Raw genomic sequence first — 20,200 nt, 5'->3', positions numbered from 1 at the left:
CCGGAGAGCCGCCCCTTGGTATTGGCCGCCCGTTGGTATTGCTTCTTTAGCTGGTGCCTGGAGCCAGCCCTGTCAATGGGATTAACAAAGAGACAGGGTGTGAGAAGTGGGAGATTTTCTTGTTTTTTTTCATGGGACTCAGCTTCCCTGGGTATTACTGGTTTAACGAGGGGAGGGGAGAGGGAGTTTGTTGTTACAGCGGACCGGAGAGGGAACTTGGGACCCCAGCCGATGGCCTGGAGGAGGGACACCCCAGCGACTGGTGACCTGCTGACCCGGAGACCCAGCTCAGGAGTCACAGCCAGTTCTGGCCAGTGGGAGGACAATGGGCTGCGAAGAGAGGACCCCAGTGATCTAACCAGCTGATTCCAGCCAGAGGAAGGCGGAGAAGAGAGGAGGCCCAGGCAACCCTGTTTACCTGGAGAGAAGATAATCGACAGAGGTGGGGCCAGGAGTGTAGCTAGCGGGGTGCAGGGGAAGCAGCCGCTTCCCCTCAGCACATTTTCAAAAAGCGGCGCCTGCCAGGCCAATGCTGCACGGCTGGAGGAGCCATGGGGGGGGGCGGTAGGCGCGGCTGGAGGAGCGAAGGGGCCGGCTCCTTGGCCATCGCGCCCCACACTCAGCGTGGCCTCAACATCTCCTGCAGTGGCTCAGGGCTCAGAGGCCAAGCGCTCCCCGCCCCTTGCTAATGCGGCGGGCCGGGGGAGGCGCGGGGAGGCGAAAGGGCCCCTGCGCCTTTATGGCCGCCTGGCTGGCGAGCCCTGCGTGGAGCACACCAAGCACCAGGAGCAGGCTGTGGACAGGCGGTGGCGCAGGACGGAAGGTGAGCAGCAGAGGTTTGGTGCCTTGCACTGGGGGTCCAGGCGAGGGGCTCCCCGGGGCCAGGCCCGCAGGGCAGGGGCGCTGGCTGCGCTGGCTGGACGGGGGACCTGGCACGGTGCAGGAGCCTGGGGCAGAGGGGACGGGACCCCATGGGTGGGGTCGGGCGGCGCAGCCCGGCAAGGGGACACCTGCAGAGCACACTGGGCAAGACTCTCCCCGGACCGTGGGGGGACGGGGGTATCTGCACCCCTGGGAAGCCCGCAGGAGTCCTGAGCCAGGCCCCGGGTTTAATCTGGGGGGGGGAATGGGAGGAGCCGGGGGGCGTGGCCAGAGGAGGAGCCAGGGGGGGCATGGCCAGAGGAGGAGCTGGAGGACATGGCCAGAGGAGGAGCCGGGGGCTTTTTATATTTGCTCTCCCTACACTTAGAATCTGGCTACGCTACTGGGTGGGGCCTGGGGCCGGGATATCGGATGCCCAGATGGGAAGAAGGGGGCTCTGGGCTGGAGAGGGGGAGCAGGCGGAGCCCACCGGGATGCAGGGGAGACTTGGATGTGCTGTGCTGAGGGAGGCCAGGCCTGAGGCCCTGAGAGTTTCCTAGGCTGTGTTCAGATGCTCAATAAACCCTCCTGTTTTACGCTGGCAGAGAGTCACTCCAGTCGAGAGAACAGGGTGGCGTCAACCCCTTTGGGGGCAGAGGCCCTGGGGGTCCAGAGCCAGTGGAGTCCCTGAGGGGCCCATGGCGAGGGACAGACGTGCTAAGGCTCAGGGAGGTGCAGCTCCAGGAGATGGAGGGGCTCCTGACTCCGAGGGAGGGTGGAACCCCGGGAAAAGGGCTGTCTCACTGAAAGGGGCACCCCCCATGGACTGCATGGGGCCAAGAGTGGGCACGATCTGTGAGTCTGTGACATGGGGAACGGGTGACTCGGTCAGTCTATGGGGACTGTGACCATGGGCTCTTCAGTCTAGCAGCCAAAGGGCTGGAAGCGAGACCCTCACACTGGAAATCGGCAGAGATGGCAGGGGTGAAAATGAGTCCAGTGACTTACTGGTATGCTGGAGCCGGCTCTGGCCCCCAGAAGGGGCGCGGCCTAGGGTGGAAGGGGCAGGGCCGAGAAAGTCAGAGCCAGCCCCAGCCCACCCTGTAAGGTAAGTGCCACGCCCCTCTCCCCCCCCCCCCCCGGGTAGCAGCAGTAGCCCAGGGCTCCAGGGGCTATTTAAAGGGCCTGGGGCTTCCCTGCTTCTACCGCCCTGGCCCTGTAAATAGCCGCCGGAGACCTGGGGAAGCGGCGGAGCTCTAGCAGCTATTTAAAGGATCAGGGCGGCAGAGACAACTGGAGTCCTGGGCCCTTTAAATAGCCCCTGGAGCCCCCTGCTACCCCTGGGCTCCAGGGGCTATTTAAGGGGCCTGGGGCTCCCCTGCTTCTACCGCCCCAGCCTTTAAAGAGCTGCTGGAGCCCTGGAGTAGTGGGAGTGGGGCTCAGGTGGCTATTTAAAGGGCCAGGGTGGTAGAAGCAGCGGGAGCTCCAGATTTTTAAAATAGCCCTCAGAGCCCCGCAGCCCTACCCAAGGGCTTCAGCAGTTAAATTGCTCTGGTGGCAATTTAAAGGGCCTGGGGCCGGGCCACCCCAGTACAGCAAACTGGCTCTTGTGCTACGCTGTACCAGGGCGTACTGGCTTACTTTCACCTCTGAGGGAGGGTAAATTAACCCTGGAACAGCTTCCCCGGGGTGTGGTGGATTCTCAGCCCTGGCCCTTTCCAAATGGAGCCAGGACGTTCTGCTCTCAATGGAGCAGGAGTGAATCCAGGGAGGGCGGGGGCCTGGTCTGCAGCTGGTTGGTGTGACATTATTGATATAATCTGGGACCATATAAAACATGGTTGCAACCAAGGTCCTGTAGTGGCAACACATCTTATGTAAAGAAAGCAAAGAGTCCTGTGGCACCTTATAGACTAACAGACGTTTTGGAGTGTGAGCTTTCGTGGCTGAATACTCACTTCGTCAGATGCAGGGGGTCATATAAGGTGTCTAAGACCAGGTTCTGGGTTGCTGGTTATGATTATGCTGTCTGTGTGCATGTGTCATTTTTTAGTTAAAGTTATGAATATTGGCTCTATCCTGTCTGTATTTCAAACTTGTGCTGTGCTTCTGGGAGACATCCCAGACAAGTTGGTGTTAGCTCTGCCTAGCCTGTTTGATGACCCATTAGCTATACAGTTGACCCATGGAGAGAAGGCAGATACATGGAGAGAAGGCTTGTAACTCAGCCAAGTATGCAGGGACTTGCCCATGTGACTCCAGACTCCATTTTGCTGTAATTTTCCACAGTAAGAACAAAGAGGTTCTTACACCTGGAAAAAACTATAAAAGGCTGATGCCTCATCTCCATCTTGTCTTCAAACCTGCTTCTTACCTCTGGAGGGACTCTGCTACAAATGGAAGCTCTACACAAAGGACTGAATGACCCATCCCAGCGGGGGATGTACTCCAGAGACTTGATTGAACCTGCAGTTATTCTATCACGGCTACAAGCCTGAACTAAGAACTTTGCCATTACTGCATGTAATTGATTCCATTTAACCAATTCTAGCTCTCATCTCTATCTTTTTCCTTTTATGAATAAACCTTTAGATTTTAGATTCTAAAGGACTGTCAACAGCGTGATTTGTGGGTAAGATCTGATGTGTATATTGACCTGGGTCTGGGGCTTGATTCTTTGGGATCAGGAGAGCCTTTTTCCTTTATTGGGGTGTTGGTTTTCATAACCATTCATCCCCAGGACAAGTGGCACTGGTGGTGATACTGGGAGACTGGAGTGTCTAAGGGAATTGCTTGGGTGACTTGGGGTTAGCTAGTGGGCTGAGACCAGAGTCCTCTGTGTCTGGCTGGTTTGGTTTGCCTTAGTGGTGGAAAAACCCCAGCCTTGGGCTGTGACTGCCCTGTTTTAAGCGATTTGTCCTGAACTGGCACTCTCAGTTGGGTCCCGCCAGAACTGCATCGTCTCAGTTGGACTCAGAGGATCACCGTGGGCCCAGCTGCCCTTAGAACGTGTCATCTAGAGGGTTAGAGCAGTGGGGGCTGGGAGTCAGGACTCCTGGGTTCTCTCCAGCCACCACACATGTGGCTCCTCGAAGCAGCTGTTTTTGTCACAAAACTCAATATTTTAATAACTTTAAAAAGATCATTTTAAAAAAAAAGTGTCACCAGTGAGACCCAGACAGCTGAGCCCTGGGGGCCGCCGCAGGCTGGGGCCGCTTGCCTCCTTCAGCTCAGGCCGTGTTGTACCGTCATCGAAGCCAAGGGCGGTGGCTGATGCTGCAGTCCCTGGGGGAGGGGCGGGGTCCTCTGGGGGAGGGTTCATCACTGCTGGTTGGATTCATCTCCACTGCCTGTGCTCAGCCTGGCCCAGCATCGTACCGCAGGCGGGGACAGGGACCCGTTCGTACCGAAGGGAAAGGCGCCCCCTGTGGCCAGAGTACGTCGCGTCGGAGCTGAGCGGCTGCCCTGCTGCCTGTCGCTATTGCTGGTGATGCTGGCAGTGCGCAGGCCTGGGCTGGTGAGTGCCCAGCGGGTGGGGGCGGCTGGGCAGTGTAACGGTTCTACTGGGCAACCGTTGAAGCATCTGCATGGGGGGCCGGGTGCGTGGTGGGTCTCTGCTCACGGGCTTTTCTCATGTGCAAAGCTGCGGTGTCCAGAAATGGGATGAGCGCAAGAGAGCTACAACCCTGACTCCTGCGACGGCTACAGCCCCTGTTGCAAGTGGGGGGGGGAGGTTAGAGCAGGATTCGATCCCCACTGTCCCCTCCCCCCAGGCTGCCTCATGGTGAGTCAAAATGACAAATGGGGTCCTGGCTCTCAGCCACCCCCCCCCAAACTGGGGCAGACCCAGGGGTCCTGGCTCCTAGATCCCCCTTCCCCCTGCAGAGCTGGGGACAGACCCCAGGGCTCCCAGCCCCTCTCTGGTTTCTAATTCCTTTTCAGCCCAGCTCTGCCTCGTTTCTCTTCTAAACCCGCCCCCCAACACAGGCAGGAGGCAGTGAGCACTTGCTGGGTGGGGTTTGGCCATGGGGGCTGGAGCAGGAGGGGAGGGGGGTGGGGGGTAGAAGGGCTGCAGGGCAGAAGGCTCCTGCGCTGTTGTGGAGCCTGGCCTGGTCCGGCCCCCCCCTTTACCCGCGTGGTGGTCGAGCTGGAGAACTTGGAGTACTTGGCCGGTCCTTTGAAGCTGCCGCAGCTCAGCCACCTGCGGTACTCGTCCCTCACCTGGCAGGAGAGAGGAGAGGGCTGGTCACCCCACGGTGCAGGGGAGCTCATGGGGGTGGGGCCTCAGCTGTAGGGAGACAAGGGCCCAGAACTGGCCGGGCAGGGGGGGAGCTCTCAGCTACCCCAGCCCCAGCCCCTCCCAGCAGAGGGCACTGGGGGGAGCTCCCAGTGGGGGGCGCTGTGGGGCAGGAGCGCTGGCTGGTGGGGGGTGTGATAAGTGGGAATGTTCTTAATGTTTTCTCTGAATAGTGTGTGGGTGCCTCAGTTTCCCCTATGCATTTCCCAAGTCTCTAGGTGGTGGGATAAGGGGGTGTGATTGGTGCAGAGCCCGAGAGGGCCAGTGTGATGGTGTCTGCACAGAGAATGGCCGACACCCTGTCTCCTGGCAACTGATGGCCTGGGCCCTCCCCTGCAAAGTGCCAACTGAAGGTGTTGGAGAACAGAGATCAGGTGACCTCCTGGCCCGGAAAGAGACAAAGGCCAGAGGAGGGGCTGGGGCGTTTCAGTTTGGAGCTGGCTGGGGAAATGGGGGGAGCCCCAGGGCTGGGGTCTAAGCTCCCTGCCCCCCAAGATGGACCTGAGGGGTCCTGTTCTCTGTACCTACAAGCTCCGTTTTGGCCTGCGAGCCTGTCAGCTAATCAACCTTCCCTTGTACTGGGTGGCTGAGAGTCACGGTGAATCGCAGGAAGTGGGGGGTGCGGGGCCCTGACTCCCCCACACTCTGTGACAGGGGGAGCTCCCAGTGGGGGGGCTGTGGGGCAGGGGTTGAGTGCCAGCTGTGGAAGGAGCCTGGGGGTGGGGCAGGGGTGGGGCGCGGTGGGGCAGGAGATGCGGGCTGCCTGTGGGGGTGCCCGGGGTGCTGTGGGGTGAGGTTGAGCACCGGCTGGGGGGGTGCCTGGGGAGGGTGCTGGGGGGCGGGGGTTGAGCACCGGCTGGGGGGGACTGGCCTGTTTCTTGAGCAGACAGTGCAGCAGGAAGATGAAGAGCCCCTGCAGGCTGTTGAGGATGGTGAAGATGTAGGAGGCGACCAGGCTGCGCTGGTTGAACTGGAACATGCCGAAGATCCAGGTGGTGCCCAGGACGCAGAGCTGGGCGATGGCCGTGATGGTGAGCACCCTGCAGGGAGGAACCAGTCACATGGCCCCGCCCTCCACCAGGGCCCACCTCCCCCCTTGGGGCCCGGCCCCTCAGCCTCAGCTCCCCTCCCCTCCCTCCTCAGGGCCCCACCCCTTGAGAGTTTGCCCCACCGCCCCTTCTCTCCTAGGGCCCCACCCCTGGTGTCTGAAACCCCCCCCCGCATGTGACTGACGTCTCCTGCGCACAGCCCCACCTCCCCCGACTCCGCCCCCCAGCCAGTAGGCAGTGGGGGAAAATGTCACTCATATGTGGCTTCCTCCCCCCACACATGGGGGGATGACTTCTTGCTACTCTAATCCCCCCCCACAGCTCCCCCTCCCCCGACGGAGGGCAGCAGGGCAGTGCCAGGGTCTGTGCTGCCCGGGGGCCGCGCCCGCTACCTGAGCTTCTTCAGCTGGCTCATGTTGGGGTTGATGTCAGCGAATTTCAGCGACAGCTTCCAGACAGTGACCACGAAGATCACGGCGTTGACCTGCCGGGGGCAGGGGAGAGGCAGGTTGGGAGGGGGGCAGCTGTGTCCCGGGGGTGGGGGCTATGGGATCTGCCAGCTGTGCAGCCCCTGGGGCAGCCCCTTGCCTGGGCCAGGGGTTCCCCACTCCCCATAGTGACCCTGCTTGGCCCCTGGAGGATGGGGACTTGGGGTGGGGGAAGCAGCGAGGGGCCCAGCTGCCCCAGAGCGGGGGCTGGGTGGCTGGGGAAAGAAGCGAGGGCAGCTGCCAGCCAGGCCCTCAGGGCCGGCCAGGGGCCAGGCGCTGGCAGGGGCTGGGCTGGGGAGGATTTACCAAGATGATGATGCAGACGGGCCCCAGGAAGCTCCAAATGAATTGCTTCTCCAGCGAGAGCCAGCAGCTGTGGGGGGAGGGGCAGACACGGGTCAGTCACTCACCTGCCAGCAGGGGGCACTGCAGGGTGGGGTCTGTCCCTCCCCACTGGCAGAGTGGGGGATGGAGACTTTCCAGCCTCCCCTCCCCCCGCCCCATGGTGCCCGGGAGCTTCCCTGTGTTGTTCAAGTGTCCTGGGCTGGGGCCCTGGCCCAAGCAGCAGGAAGGTGCCCCCCTCCCTCACGCTGGCCTCACCCACCCCATGGGGTCCCACCCTCCCCTCCCCTGGTGGGCCCGGATGGCAGCGGCCGCCCGGCTGAGCCGCTCCTGCCCCCGTGTGCTGCCTGGGCACGGGGCCCTGTTCCCCTTGAGCCCCTGGCCGCGAGCACTGGGCCCCCCCCGGGCCGGTGACTCACTGGCGCGCCGTGCCGTAGCCCTCGCTGTAGGTGGCGGCCGAGACGCCCACGATGAGGGCCGGCACGCCGTAGCCCAGCAGGAACATGTAGCGGCGCCTGAGGCCGTGGGGGGTGAAGACCTGAACCACTAGCAGGTAGAGCTCGGCGCCCTCCAGGCACATCCAGCAGAAGGCGGCCAGGAAGAAATAGTGCAGGAGCCCGGCCACCACGCGGCACACCACCTGCAGCCAACGGGACGTGGGACGTCAGGGCCGGGCTCCCGGCTCCTCCAGCCCCAGCCCCTGGCAGCAGGGGGCGCAGTGGGGAGCGGGGCAGGAGCACTGGCTGTGCGGGAGCTCCCAGGTACTGAAGCCCCAGACACTGGGGGAACTGTGGGGAGCAAGGCAGGAACACTGGCTGTGGGGGTAGCTCCTGGTTCTCCAGCCCCAGCCTGTGCAGGGAGCGGGGCCCAAAGTGGCTGGGGGGAGCTGCCAGCAGAAGGCTCTGTGGGGAGTGGGGCCCAAGGCTGGCTGGGGGGAGGAGCTGCCAGCGGGGGGCGCTGCAGCGAGTGGGGCCTGAGGCTGGCTGGAGAGGAGGTCCGGGGAGGGGGGCGCTGTGGGGAACATGGCCCATGGCTGGCGGGAGGGGAGGTTGGAGGGGGGGGGGGGGGGGTGGGAGCGGGGCCCGCGGCGGGGGGGGGTGGGGAGAGCCGGGGACCCTGTTGCCGGTGCTGGAGGTGCCGGTGAGGAAGACGGTGTAGGCGATGAAGAGCGCCAGGCAGAGGTGCAGGTGGATGGTGGTGCGGGGGCCCTTGAGGGCGCGGCAGAAGAGGAAGGTGATGATGGCCAGCAGCAGGCACAGCAGCGAGATCACCAGCCCCACCTTGGTGATGACGTCCAGGGTCCAGTCCTGTGCCGGGGGTGGGTGGGGTGAGGGGGTTAGTCAGGGTCCCCCCCCCCCAAGGCAGCAGCCAGGACGGGCGTTAGGGTACAGCCGGACTAGCCTGTCGGCCTCGCTCTGCGCCGCGGCTGGGAGAGACCCCTAGTGGCAACACCGGGCAGCCTGCGGGAACCAGAGTCTGGTTTGGTCCAGCCGCCCAGATGGATTTGATGCTGCCCAGCCTGCCCCTCCCCCACGAGGGGCTGACCCACAGCCCCAGGGCCATGGGAAGCCGAGGGGACTCTAGGGTCACCACCCACCAAGGGGGAGTCCCTGGCACCGATCCCTGCAGGACGGGGGCGCCAGACAGTGCGAGGGGCCGGGGCTGTTCCCCTGTAGCAGAGAGCAGAGCGCCCCCACCTGGCGGGAGGAAGCCCCAGCCCGGCAGCGAGCTGCTTTTAGACCAGACGGATGCGCTTGTGGCTACGGTGCTGCAGCTCAGGACTCCTGGGTTCTACCAGCTCTGGGAGGGGAGCGGGATCTAGGGGTCAGAGGAGGGGGCTGGGGGTCAGGACTCCTGGGTTCAGTTCCCAGCTCTGGTGTCACCTCCCTGTGTCTCCTTGAGTGAGGCATTTAACCCCTCCCTGCCTCTGTGCGATCGGGATGGGGATGCTCCGTGCCCTGCAATGCAATGGGGTGAGCCCCCTGCCCCTGCTGCCCCACAGCTTCCCAGCCAGGCATGTTGGTCGCTGTAGCCCACAAAGCTTATGCTCAAATAAATTTGTTACTCTCTAAGGTGCCACAAGCCCTCCTGTTCTTTTGCTACCTGGGAGTCTGCCTGTCCCCTGTGGGGAGGGGGGGCTGCTTGTGCTCCTGATCAGATCCAGGGCCCTGCCTGCCGGTGGGGAATGGGTTTACTCCAGGGGAATCTGGGTGACTCCTGCTCCACAGGGAGGATTGAGGGGATGAGCAGAACCAGCCCAGCCCGAGGCCCCAGCGAGGGCTGCACCTACCTCCAGCTCGTAGAAGGCCATGAGCACGCGAAGCTGGTCAGGTGGTTGCACTGGCAGCGGGTGATGGTGGCGTTCAACTTCTGCAGGGTGCAGCCGTCGGTGGCCCAGCGCCTGCTGCCAGGCTCCCAGTAGGCGCAGAGGAGGCGCAGGTTGGTCTTGTTCTCCTGGGCACAGAGACGCTTGGTGCATGGGGGCAGGAGCGCGGGTGGGGGCTGGCTGGAGCTGGTGTCCCCAGGCCGTGAGAGGCAGGTCGGGGGTACGAGGGGCTGGGCTGGGGGCAAAGAGCATCAGTTTGTCCCTGGGTGGGAGGTGGATTCACCTGTTGCCCAGGGTGGAGAGTGTTACTAGAGATGGGCCCAGGTTCTGCCCCCCAGTGGCCCAGGCTCTCCTCCCCCCATGCCCAGCCCAGGGGCTCACCGGCACTGGGTGGCTGAAGCGGATGCTGACGGAGAGGCCGAGTGCCTGGGGGTTTGGGTCACTGATGAAGGCCGACACCACTGGAGACAGCACACGGTAGCTGGGCCGCCCCGGCTCCTGCGCCCACTTCGCCGTCCGGCCGATCTCATTCCACTCGGGCGCCTCCACCCGCCCAGCACCATCCAGGATGGGGCTCATCCCCTGGTATGTCAGCAGCCCGGCCAGCGTGAAGCCTGCGAGGGACAGAGGAGATGGATGAAATGGGGGCAGAAGGGGCCCTGGGGCAGACAGGTGCCAGGGGGCGCTGTGCTGCTGGGGGTGCTACCCCCAATGCCCTGGCCATACCCCATCCCCCTACACACCCCAGCCTGGTGCTAGGGGGCGCTGTGCTGCTGTAGGTGCCATCACCAATGCCCTGACCATGCCCTGTCCCCCTACACACCCCAGCCTGGCACCAGGGGGCGCTGTGCTGCTGCTCCCAATGCCCTGGCCGTGCCCATCGCTATACACACCCAGCACAGGGGATGACCACATACCTTCGTTTTTCTGTCCTGGGGCTCTGGCCCACTTTAATTCCATCTGTGTCTTGCTCTGCTGCAGCGTCACGGTCTCCTGGCTCTGGGTCCCAGCCTGCCTGACCGCCAGCCCCAGCTCTGCAACCACAATGCCAGCCAGGGCTCACACCAGAGAACATGGAGAGGACGCCTGTAGCTAGGCAAGGTGCTTTCCTGGCTGTGGGGGGAACTCCCAGCTACTCCAGTCCCAGCCTCTCCCAGGAGGGGGCGCTGTGGGGAGTGGGGCAAAAGCACTGGCTGTCAGGGGGAGCTCCCTTCTCCCAGCAGGGGGCAGTGTGGGGAGCAGGGCGGGAGCACTGGCTGTTGGGGGGAGCTCCCTTCTCCCAGCAGGGGGCAGTGTGGGGAGCAGGGCGGGAGCACTGGCTGTTGGGGGGAGCTCCCATCTCCCAGCAGGGAGCACTGTGGGGACTGAGGCGGGAGCACTGGGCTGTGGGGGGAGCTCCCATCTCCCAGCAGAGGGCGCTGTGGGGAGCAGGGAGGGAGCACGGGGATGTGGGAGGGAGCTCCCGTCTCCCAGCAGGGGGCGCCGTGGGGAACAGGGCAGGAGCACTGGCTGTGGGGGGGAGCTCCCGTCTCCCAGCAGGGGGCGCTGTGGGGAGTGGGGCGGGAGCGTAGACAGCGGGTGATGAAAGCCCAACTGGGGCCGCGTGGCCAGGTGCTGACCTGTGCCACTGGGGGATGCGATGCTGATCCTATCACGCACGGTCAGGGCCAGCGTTCTCAGCAGCTTCTCCACTAGGGCCATCAGCTCTGTCGCGATCCGGTGTCTCCACTCCACGTTCTCACCTTGCTGCCCGACCAGATTTATCTGCTTCTCCAGAATGTCCAAGAAGCCCTGGCCAAGCAAACGTGGGGGGTGTTGGTGTCACAGTGCCTGAGCCCCTGCCGCGCCACCCATTCCCAGATTGCTAGTCCTCCACTGCCTTCCCACAATCCCCTTGAAAGGAAAGACAAGTTCTCCTGCCATTGACATCGCTGCCTGGGAGGTCAGACTAGATGATCACAATGGTCCTGTCTAGCCTAGGAACCTAGGAGAGCCAGCTCCTTGGGCACAGAGCCCACTGGAGAGGCAGGCATGGGAATTTCTGGGCAGTGACACTGTTTATTTATCTCCTGTTCCAGGCGCTTCATCTCTATAGATCGCCCTGGGACTAGATCTGAGTAGGAGCAGCGATTCCTCCCCCTTACGAGAACAAACCCAGCAAGGCCCCGAACTTTGGCTTGGCACCTGCAGCTTTTCCTTGGCATTCTGAGAGTTCATCTGCTTCAGCTCCTTCAGCATCACCTGGCAGAGGCTTCCCACCTGTGCCTGGAAGCTGCCCAGGAGGTTCTGCAAAACAAGGCCCAGGCCTGGCTCAGGAAAAGAGATCACAGAATTGCAGCCCACAACCCCCCAGCCCGAGAGGATCCCTCGGCTCAGAAGCCAGGCGCCAGAGGGAGCGTGGGCAATGCCCCGTCTCTCCCCCAGGGGGTGCACGGCATTTGCAAGGGATGGTGGGGGACGGCGGTTGCAAGCTGAGGTGTGTTGCAGCAGCCTGATGCTGCTGATCCTGGAGGGTGAGACTCACCCCAGGGGCAAAGGCCTGGGCTGTGGCTGGACTACAGGGGCTCCAGGGACTGGCCACTGGCTCTTTGCCCAGGGGCGAGTTTGGCCCCAGAATCCTTGTGGGGCGAGATCAGTGAAAAGCAACGTGGTCCTAAAGGGGAATCAGGTCTCCCGGTGTCTGTGCCCCACTCACCTTGGTTCTGGCAGAGCTGTCATCATCCAGCAGCAGGGGGCAGATGAGCTCTGGGGATGGAAAGGGAGGAGGAGTGAGAGATGGGCAGGGGGAAATGCGGGGTCTGGCTGGGTAGGTGCATGCACCAGAGCCAGACACAGAGAGCAGGACTCATTCCCTCCAGCAGGGGGAGCAGTGACCCTCCCCCGCTACACACACACATTCAGCCAGGGCCGCCCAGAGGATTCAGGGGGGCTGGGGTCTTCGGTGGCGGGGGGAATTGCTGTCGAAGACCTGGCACTTCGGCGGCGGGTCCAAGGGTGGAAGGACCCCCCGCCACGGGTCTTCGGCGCACTTAGGCAGTTTTCCGGGGCCCCCGGAGCGAGTGAAGGACCCTGCTCCGGGGCCCCAAAAAATTCTCGCGGGGGGCCCCTGCAGGGCCTGGGGCAAATTGCCTCACTTGGCCCCCATCTGCCCATCCTCTGCCCACAAACCGATCTCTGTGAAAGGATCCCTCCCGAACCCCGTCCTGGGGGGACTGAGCCGCAGTGGGGTGGGGCGGGGGCTGTGGAATCATCCCAGCCGTATCTCCCCTCAGCCCTCTCCCCCCAGCTGTGGATGGTTCTGGGGTGTGTTTGGGGGGCGGGGAGGAGAATCCAGCAGGGAGCCCCTAGTGGCCCCTAGGCACAGACTGTGCCCCCTGCTGCCTCTTCCCAGGGCAGAGAATCCAGCCGTGCAGCAGGAATACAGGCACTGCTGGGGGGGGAGATGCCCGGCCCCTGGCTGCCCTGCTCACCCCTCCCCGGCCTGGCCCTGCTCCGCTCCCAGAGCCAGACCTGGGCTCGCTGGTGCCTGTGGCTCTGAGACAACCGGAAACACCCCAGTGGACGGACAGGCTGGGCTGGGGGAGGTGAGGGCCTGGAGGCTGAGCCCTCCCTGGCCAGGGCTGAGACCCAGAGGGACCCCGTCCATGGGGGGCAGGGGGCTGGTGCACTGTCCCAGACCAGTTCCCAGCTCACTGCCCCCTGAGGCAAGACCTCTGCCTGTGTAACCCCAGACCCTGCCCAGCCCCCCAGGTGTCCCCTCCATGCCCCCCGCGGCAGGACCCACCTTGGCACAGGGTCGTGTTCCTGTTGGAGGGGACGTAGCCGGCCCGGCACTCACACCAGTAGCTCCCGATGGTGTTGATACACGTGACGTTGGGGCTGCAGATATCTGGGGTCTTGTTACACTCGTCGATGTCTGAGAGGAGAAAGTGTGTGGGGGGGTGTCACACACAGCACGGCTGGGGGCTCACGAGGGGAAAATGACCATGGAGACATCCCCCCCCATTGCAGGGGACGTGGTCTGTCGGTCAGTCTGTCTGCTCCATCTACCCTCCCCCCATTCTATTCTCCTTTCTTCCCTGCTACGTGCAGGGCCCCAATCCCTGCGGCCCGACCCCCCCACCCCCAGATCGGGGGCCCAACCTTTTCCAGACCAGGACCCTGCGATCCCCTCCCTGCACCAGCCCTGACAGAGTGGGGTTAGGGGGGGGGGCCCGATCAGCCAGTTAAGCTGCAAAGGGGAAGTGACTCAGGCTGCGTGCAGGGCGCTGGCTAGAAGGAAGCTCGCCTGGGAGGGGACAGGTGGGGCTTCTCTACAGCCCGAGGGCTGGGCCCAGTGGTGGGGGCCTGAGGCGAGGGGGGCTAGGAAGCCCCGAGGGGGGGCTGGGAGCCCGGAGGAAGGGTTTCGCTAGCAGGCAGAGGAGAGAGGGGTCTGGCTTTGAAAGGCTCCCCCAGAATGGGGATCACAGCGTGACCTGGCCGGACGGCCGAGACACGGGGCAGCCGCGACTCCGGGAGCTGCAATGGTAGAGAAGAAAGGGGGCGCTGAACTGGAGCTAGTTGCCAGAAGGGGGCGCCACACTCAGCATTACAGACCCCAGCCCAATGGGTCCCCTCCGCGTTCGGGATACACCCAGCCCCTCCCCTCCCCTGGAGCACTAGGAGAAGGGTGGGTGGGCTGCACCCAGGGGAGTGCAGGGGAATTGGGTGATGTCCCTTTAAACTAGTTTCTTTGCTCTCTGGTTGTGCTCACGGGGCACAACCAGAAGCCCACAGACCCCGACATGCAGCCAGGCCCTGCACGGCTGGTAAACGGGTTGTTTGGAAGCCAGCTGGATCCAGGGGATCCCCCTATTCCTAACATCGTGCAGTGAGCAACGGCCCAACGTCCTTTCCCGGACCCTGCTGTGACCCCCAGGCCCAGGGCCCTGTGGGGTGAATCCACCGAGCCCTCGGACGGATGATGCCAGCTCGACACTCACTGCCGATCCGGCCTGTGGAAGCCAGAGCCAGAAGAGACCAGCTCAGCCTGACCCCCAGCATAGGCCCAGCCGAGTAATCACCCAGCGGGTCACCAATCCGGCCCCAAATGGAGGGGACTTTACTGCCCTTGCCGGTTCCTGGGGCCTTTCACCATGGTGGAGAGTCTGATCTGATAGACGGGCCCCGCCCTGCCAGGGCACAGAGAGCCCTGCCGTGATCTAGCCAAACACTGGAGGGACGTGCACCCGCCAGGCTGCCAACGCGGGTAGCGCCAGCTGCTGGGCAGAGGGGGATACACAGGGGATGTCGGGGCTCCATGGTGCAGCGGGGTCACTCACCCCTTGCAGGGAGTGGGGTTTTCTACCTAGGGACCTGGCTTGTACATGTGGAGACACACTCATTCTGGTCAGCCCCTGGGGAGCCTGCAGTCCTGTCTGGGGCAATGAGAGATGGAGAAGCAGAGAAGGGATGAAAACCCTTGAAGTCAGTGGTGCTGCACCAATTTACACCACAGGGTTCTGGTCCCCACTTTGTGTCCATTTCACATACAGCAGCACTGAGTTGGTGGCGACAGGTGCATCGTCCATCATTCCCATGGGTTGGGGGAAGCAGTTGAGCTGCTGCAGAAATGGCCATGACCGATTCTCCCGGAAATCCCAGCCAGGAACAAGTGCTGGAATTCAACATTCGCCTGCTTATTAACCCAACATTTCAGCCGTCCAATCAGGAAGCAGAGAAAGACCATGGGCAACAAATTGTACAACATCAGTGACAAGTTTTCAGAGCAAACAGTTTGCCAATAAAATCACAGACATTTATTCACCCGAACAATTGAAGGGTCAGCCGGTTTGCAGGCTTGGATCAGCATGCAGAGCTGTTCTGCTGACTCCCCGTGGAGTTCAGATCAGCAGTGGCCTATCATTCACCATCCCTGGGGACAGATGGGTAGTGATCCTTCCTGAGGAAGTAGGGACAGAGCCATAGAAGAAAGCTAAGCTCTCCCCGATATTTATCCATAACGCTTCTGCTTCTCACAGAAATCCTTGTGGCTAAAATCCCCTTCGCCTGGACATCAGCAAACAAGTCAGTCAGCAGGGAGAGTCCAGAGCACTCACGGATCCTTCCCTTGGGCTGAGTTCCAGCAGCTCTTTCCCAGACTCCACCCCCTCTCTTTCCCATGACAGCGTTTTCCTATTTCCCGCTACGCCCCTTCCCCTCGGTCGTTATTTGCATAAAGGCAGCACCCAGAGCGCTGCACACACACGGCCATAAAGAGCTTCTAGTCTAAATGGACAAGAGGTGGGAGAGAAAACTGAGGCAGGGAATTGCCCAAGGAGACGTAGCAGGAACAGAGCTGGGACTAGAACCCAAGTCTTCAGAGTCTCACACCTGACCCACTAGACCTGTCTCTTTCAACTTGCTTCCGCCATAAAAGGTCAAGAATGTGTCTCCCCTGCCTCACCATGCGGGTTCTACCCTCTGCTCCCCTCACTGAGAGGCGCTTTGTGTCTCCTGGCTCACGGCCGGGAATGCATCAGGGCTGGAAAAAAATCCCTTGTTCCTTTGGCAGGAAATTCAACTTTTGCTCCATTGTTAAACCTCTTGGAAGGCAACAGACCTACGCCATGCCTGTGAGGGGGCTTGTATGTGCCAGCCTCTAGCGAATGCCGCTGAACCACAGAACAAGGAGAGAGCAAGTTTGTCTTGGTCTAGCGGCTGGTTCCCATAAGTAGATAACAGCCTGCTACAATGACTGGCTAATGGAGTTACTCCCTTAGCTCCAGCAGCTGAGCTGTGGGCTTTCAGCAGACAAGTCCTGGGTTTGATTCCTCCTGATGACCCAAGCTGATTCCTTTGTGATACCAGCTGCTGAAGGTTCACTTAATGGGGTTCCAGAAACGAATGGGCTTTTTGAGCCCAAGCTGTATTAAAGATTGTCCAACACAGAGTCCTCCGCCCAGTTTGCTTTGCAAAGACCTGACCTTCCCCCACCTCAAGCTCTGCTATGAAAGAGCATCTTGGGCTCTGATTGCAGCTGCAGGTTTGGGGGGATGCTGCCGCTTCTAATGACATCCCCAGTGCCCTACGCTCGTGCCTCAGTAGAATTAAGCAGCACAGCAAGAGACATGATGAACTTCACTCCCCGGGCTCAGTTTCCAATTTGTAAGACAGGTTGGGAATCAGAACAGACACTTTGCCCACGTGTGGCGCAGAGAAAGAGCGAGACCTCAGAGCAACCTGGTTAGTTTCCCCATCCATGAATGCTGGTTAGTGTCAGAGATCCCGGGTAAGCTCAGTGACGGTGCATTAACAGCATCGCCAGCACCAAGCAATCAATAAAAACCCCAAACCGTGAGCCAGGCTGCAAAAATGTCACGAGATTGGTTTAAATATGACAAGATTTTTTTTTAAAAAATCCATTTGATTTTAGCCAAAAGTGGAATCACGTGACTCCGGGAGGTGGGGCTTTAAGGCAACACCACACGTTAGCAACACTGCAGACAAGCCAGAAACAAGCCTTTGCCATGACTGTTTCCAGTTCCTGTTGTACCTGTGCAGATCTTAGCCGTATCCTTTTGACTCTTCCCAAATCCCCAACTGCATTTACACATGTAACGCCCTGGCATGTTGATGCAGTTCCCGTGGGGCTCACAGATTGTGGCGTTTCACTGGCACTCGTCAATGTCTGCAAGGAGGGAGAAAGCACTAGGCCAGGCTGATCTAGGAGCTGGACCTTGGGCACTGGGGGACGCTGCTGGGGGATAATCCAGGCATCCGACATGCACCGTGCGTTGGGGAGACAGGACTGGTTAGAGCCAGGAGTTCAGTGACTGGGTCAGCGAACGGGAGCAAGTGGCTATTGTCCGGAATGAGCCGCTTCAGCTGGGAAGGGAAACGCAGCCCTGCCAGGACACGCGCCTGCTGCTTGCTAAAGCTCCTGCCGGATCTGGCGATGCCCAGTGCCGCAATATCAGTGCAGAGGGCAATGCCTGAATGAGCCGCCCGCCCCTGGTGGGGACAAATGGGAAGCTACTTTGGAGGAAGGGGATAGAAAATAACATGAGGGCTGGTCTAATGCCTGGATATCAGTCAATGGGGTGACCTCCTCTGCACCCCACGAGCTGCCCTGGGCACACCCTTGAACACAGGACAGTGCAGAACCAGAGGGGTTCAGAGACAGGCAATGAGAATGATCAGGGGCCTGGAAAAACCCTCTGCGGAGAGAGACTGAAAAGACTGGGACTGTCACCTTAGAGTGAACGTCAGAGGGGACGTGTTAAGAGTCTATAAATGACTGACGGGGATAGGGAAGGGAGATGGGGAGCTTCTGTTCTCCCCACCTCATAACACGAGAGCAAGGGCCAGTCAGGGAAGTGAGAAGAGGGGAAATTCAGAACGGAGCCAAGGAAAGGCTGTTTCACGCAATGTGCGATTAGCCGGTGGAACTCCCCACCACAGGAGTCACTGAGGCCAAGAATTTAGCAAGATTCCAGGAGCGACTGGACATTCCTATGGATGATGAGAACAGCCAGAGGGATCATAGTTAACAGGCACAAACGTTTGGGAAGAGAGAGAAAACCTCCTGCTGTGGGGCTTCAGCCCAGCTGAGTATTAGAGACCAGGACGTGAGGGCAGATTATCCCCCGGCTGCCACTGCAGGGCTCTTCCATCGTCCTCTGCAGCATCTGGCTCTGGCCCATTGGAGCCGGGATACCAGGCTAGATGGGCCCCAGCTCTGATCCCGTCTGTGCTGTGCAAGTGCCACTTTACTTGTGTCTCAGCCTGGCCTACACCACGGTTTTGCCTCTTCAGAGGCTGAGCTGCTCCCGGGGCAGACTGAACCTGTCAGAACCTACCGGCTGCATCCTGCCAATTGCTGCCTCCTCCACCACTCGACCCTGCGACACTTGCGGGTTCTCCTGACAGCACCAAGGCAGCTCCGCATTTCCAGAACCTGCTTTATTCTGGAAACGACGTACAATCGGGTTCCGCCCCAGAAGGCTTCCAAGAATCCATGCAGGATGGGAACGGAGCTTCCAGCGTCCTTATCCATCCCGTCCTGGTGCGATTGGGATGTTTATAGCGGGTAGCGCCACAGTCGGGGCCCCGTGGTGCCAGGTGTGAAAGTAGAATGAATTATATTACAAAAATAGATAGGATTAAAGAAATGCTGTCTGTACCTTTAAGGAAAATCGCTGGAATGCTGAAGTCCAGGTGTCAGGAAAACAGACATTAACATAAAACATTTGCACCGTTTAAGGGCAATTGTTGAAGCATTAGCCTTAGATCGATAGGAGTTAGTAAGGAAGTAGGATATGCATGCTATGCCCCAGGTGAATTTTGCTGTTTTACTCTTTTGTCCCTTTGTTTGATTTCCGCTCTTTTATCTGTATAAATAAGACTGTGTGGGCCTTGCATGGCCACTCACATTATCTGAGTGTTATTGGCGGAGCGCTTTGCTAATAAAAACAGAGTGGTCTGACAAATTGTGAGTCTTGATTCTAACTTTGACAATTTGGAGGTTCCACCGAGATGGCAACCGTCTTCACTGGGGCTGTGTGATCCTGACCGCTTTGTGGGACGCCGTGGCAGCCGGCACCTGGGCATTTGGCCCAAGCGGTCCTCCTTCTGAACGGAAGGGTGCACAACCACAGTGAAGTCACGCCATCGAACCTGTTGGTTCCCACTCTGTTCTGGTAGGGATCCCAGGATCTGGCATCAGGAATCTGGTCAGGTAATTATATCTGTGTTTTGTCCGGACTGAGGACTGTCCTGTCTCTGTGTCTATCCCTCTCTGTGGAGTGTTTGAGTCTGGGTGCCGTCTCCGTCCGGGATTGGCCGACCAAAGGGTTCCTGTCCCCGCGGTCTGAGTGAGTGAAATCTGCACAATCGCAGCCGCACCGCACCTTGGGTAAAGCCCCTGGTGTGAAAGCAAGGGCGATTGAGGCAGTAGCCCGTGGGCTCCTTTTGTGTGTGGCACTGGGCATCGCTCTGCCGAACCCAAATTTCCTTCTTGTGTGATTGGTGTGTAAAGTCCTCCTGTATGGGTAACCAGACGTCTAAGTCGGGCAGTTCCTAAAGGAACCCGGCTCATTTTATGCATTTTAGGAAGGGTCCGGACTCCTGTAAATTTCTGGAAAAATGGTCTAGGCTAACTCAGGGAGATCCCAAAACTCAGTGGCCACTGTTAGGATCTTGGGACAAGGACCGAGTAGACGTCTTAAAAGACAAACTCGGCCAATCTAAAACTAAATTGGCAAAAGGAGAGGTTGACTGTTTCATGCAATGGTGGGAAGAGGCAAATCGTAGATGGACAGAATCAAACTCGCCTCTCTCAAAGATTCAAATGATAAGTTAAAAGCTTTATTGGAAACCTCCTCTCCCACCACTAGACCGAGCGCCCCTTTATCCTGTTCTCCGAGCAGACCCCCTTCATACTCCTGTCTCCGGTGGGAAAAGAGGAAGAAAACCCCTTGCTAGATTCCGGGGACGATGATGAGGAAGACGCACTAATTGGCCTGGCAGCCTTGCGTCGGATCAATAGACAGCCACCCACGGCCCCAGCTCAGGAACAACCGTCACCAGATTTCTCAGCTCCTGAACAATTCCCAGAAATCTCCAGTTCAGACCTGTCTGGATCATCCAGTACGGCTGAGGCCCATTCCTCTGAACCCACTCTGCCCGTAAAAGCTCGCGCTTGGGCCTTAAAATGTCCAGGCTCCTCCGAATCCTGCATACTGGGGGCCGAGAAGGGGTCCCACTTGGAGCTATAAACCCTGGACTCGCACAGAGCTCCTTTCAATTGTAAAAGGCTTTCCAAAGCCCCGGGAAAATCCTACCAAATTTGCAGAGG

At 60.3% G+C, this 20,200-nt stretch overlaps 2 protein-coding genes across 2 annotated transcripts in view; both read right to left on the bottom strand.

Moving 5' to 3' along the window:
* Positions 1-3,881: 3,881 nt before the first annotated feature.
* Positions 3,882-20,200, bottom strand: part of LOC120391381 (adhesion G protein-coupled receptor E5-like) — a 73,212-nt gene continuing 56,893 nt past the window's right edge. Inside the window, exon 18 of the mRNA XM_039515021.1 lies at positions 3,882-4,563. Coding sequence (XP_039370955.1) covers positions 4,540-4,563 — 24 coding nt within the window. The 3' untranslated portion in view covers positions 3,882-4,539. The remainder of the gene's footprint in view (positions 4,564-20,200) is intronic.
* The window catches only part of LOC120391424 (adhesion G protein-coupled receptor E5-like), a 31,380-nt gene continuing 15,629 nt past the window's right edge, over positions 4,450-20,200 (bottom strand). The window contains 15 exon segments of the mRNA XM_039515103.1: positions 4,450-4,572; positions 4,993-5,082; positions 6,030-6,198; positions 6,600-6,691; positions 7,002-7,068; positions 7,457-7,677; positions 8,153-8,344; positions 9,328-9,356; positions 9,359-9,491; positions 9,745-9,977; positions 10,281-10,397; positions 10,983-11,154; positions 11,548-11,649; positions 12,059-12,108; positions 13,148-13,279. Of these exon segments, the coding sequence (XP_039371037.1) occupies positions 4,564-4,572; positions 4,993-5,082; positions 6,030-6,198; positions 6,600-6,691; positions 7,002-7,068; positions 7,457-7,677; positions 8,153-8,344; positions 9,328-9,356; positions 9,359-9,491; positions 9,745-9,977; positions 10,281-10,397; positions 10,983-11,154; positions 11,548-11,649; positions 12,059-12,108; positions 13,148-13,279 (1,808 nt within the window). The 3' untranslated portion in view covers positions 4,450-4,563.

This window comes from Mauremys reevesii, linkage group 25, assembly GCF_016161935.1.
Source record: "Mauremys reevesii isolate NIE-2019 linkage group 25, ASM1616193v1, whole genome shotgun sequence".
Classification (NCBI taxonomy): Eukaryota; Metazoa; Chordata; order Testudines; family Geoemydidae; genus Mauremys; species Mauremys reevesii.
The sequence above is the reverse complement of the archived record's forward strand: the minus strand, read 5'-3'. Positions and strand labels throughout refer to the sequence as shown.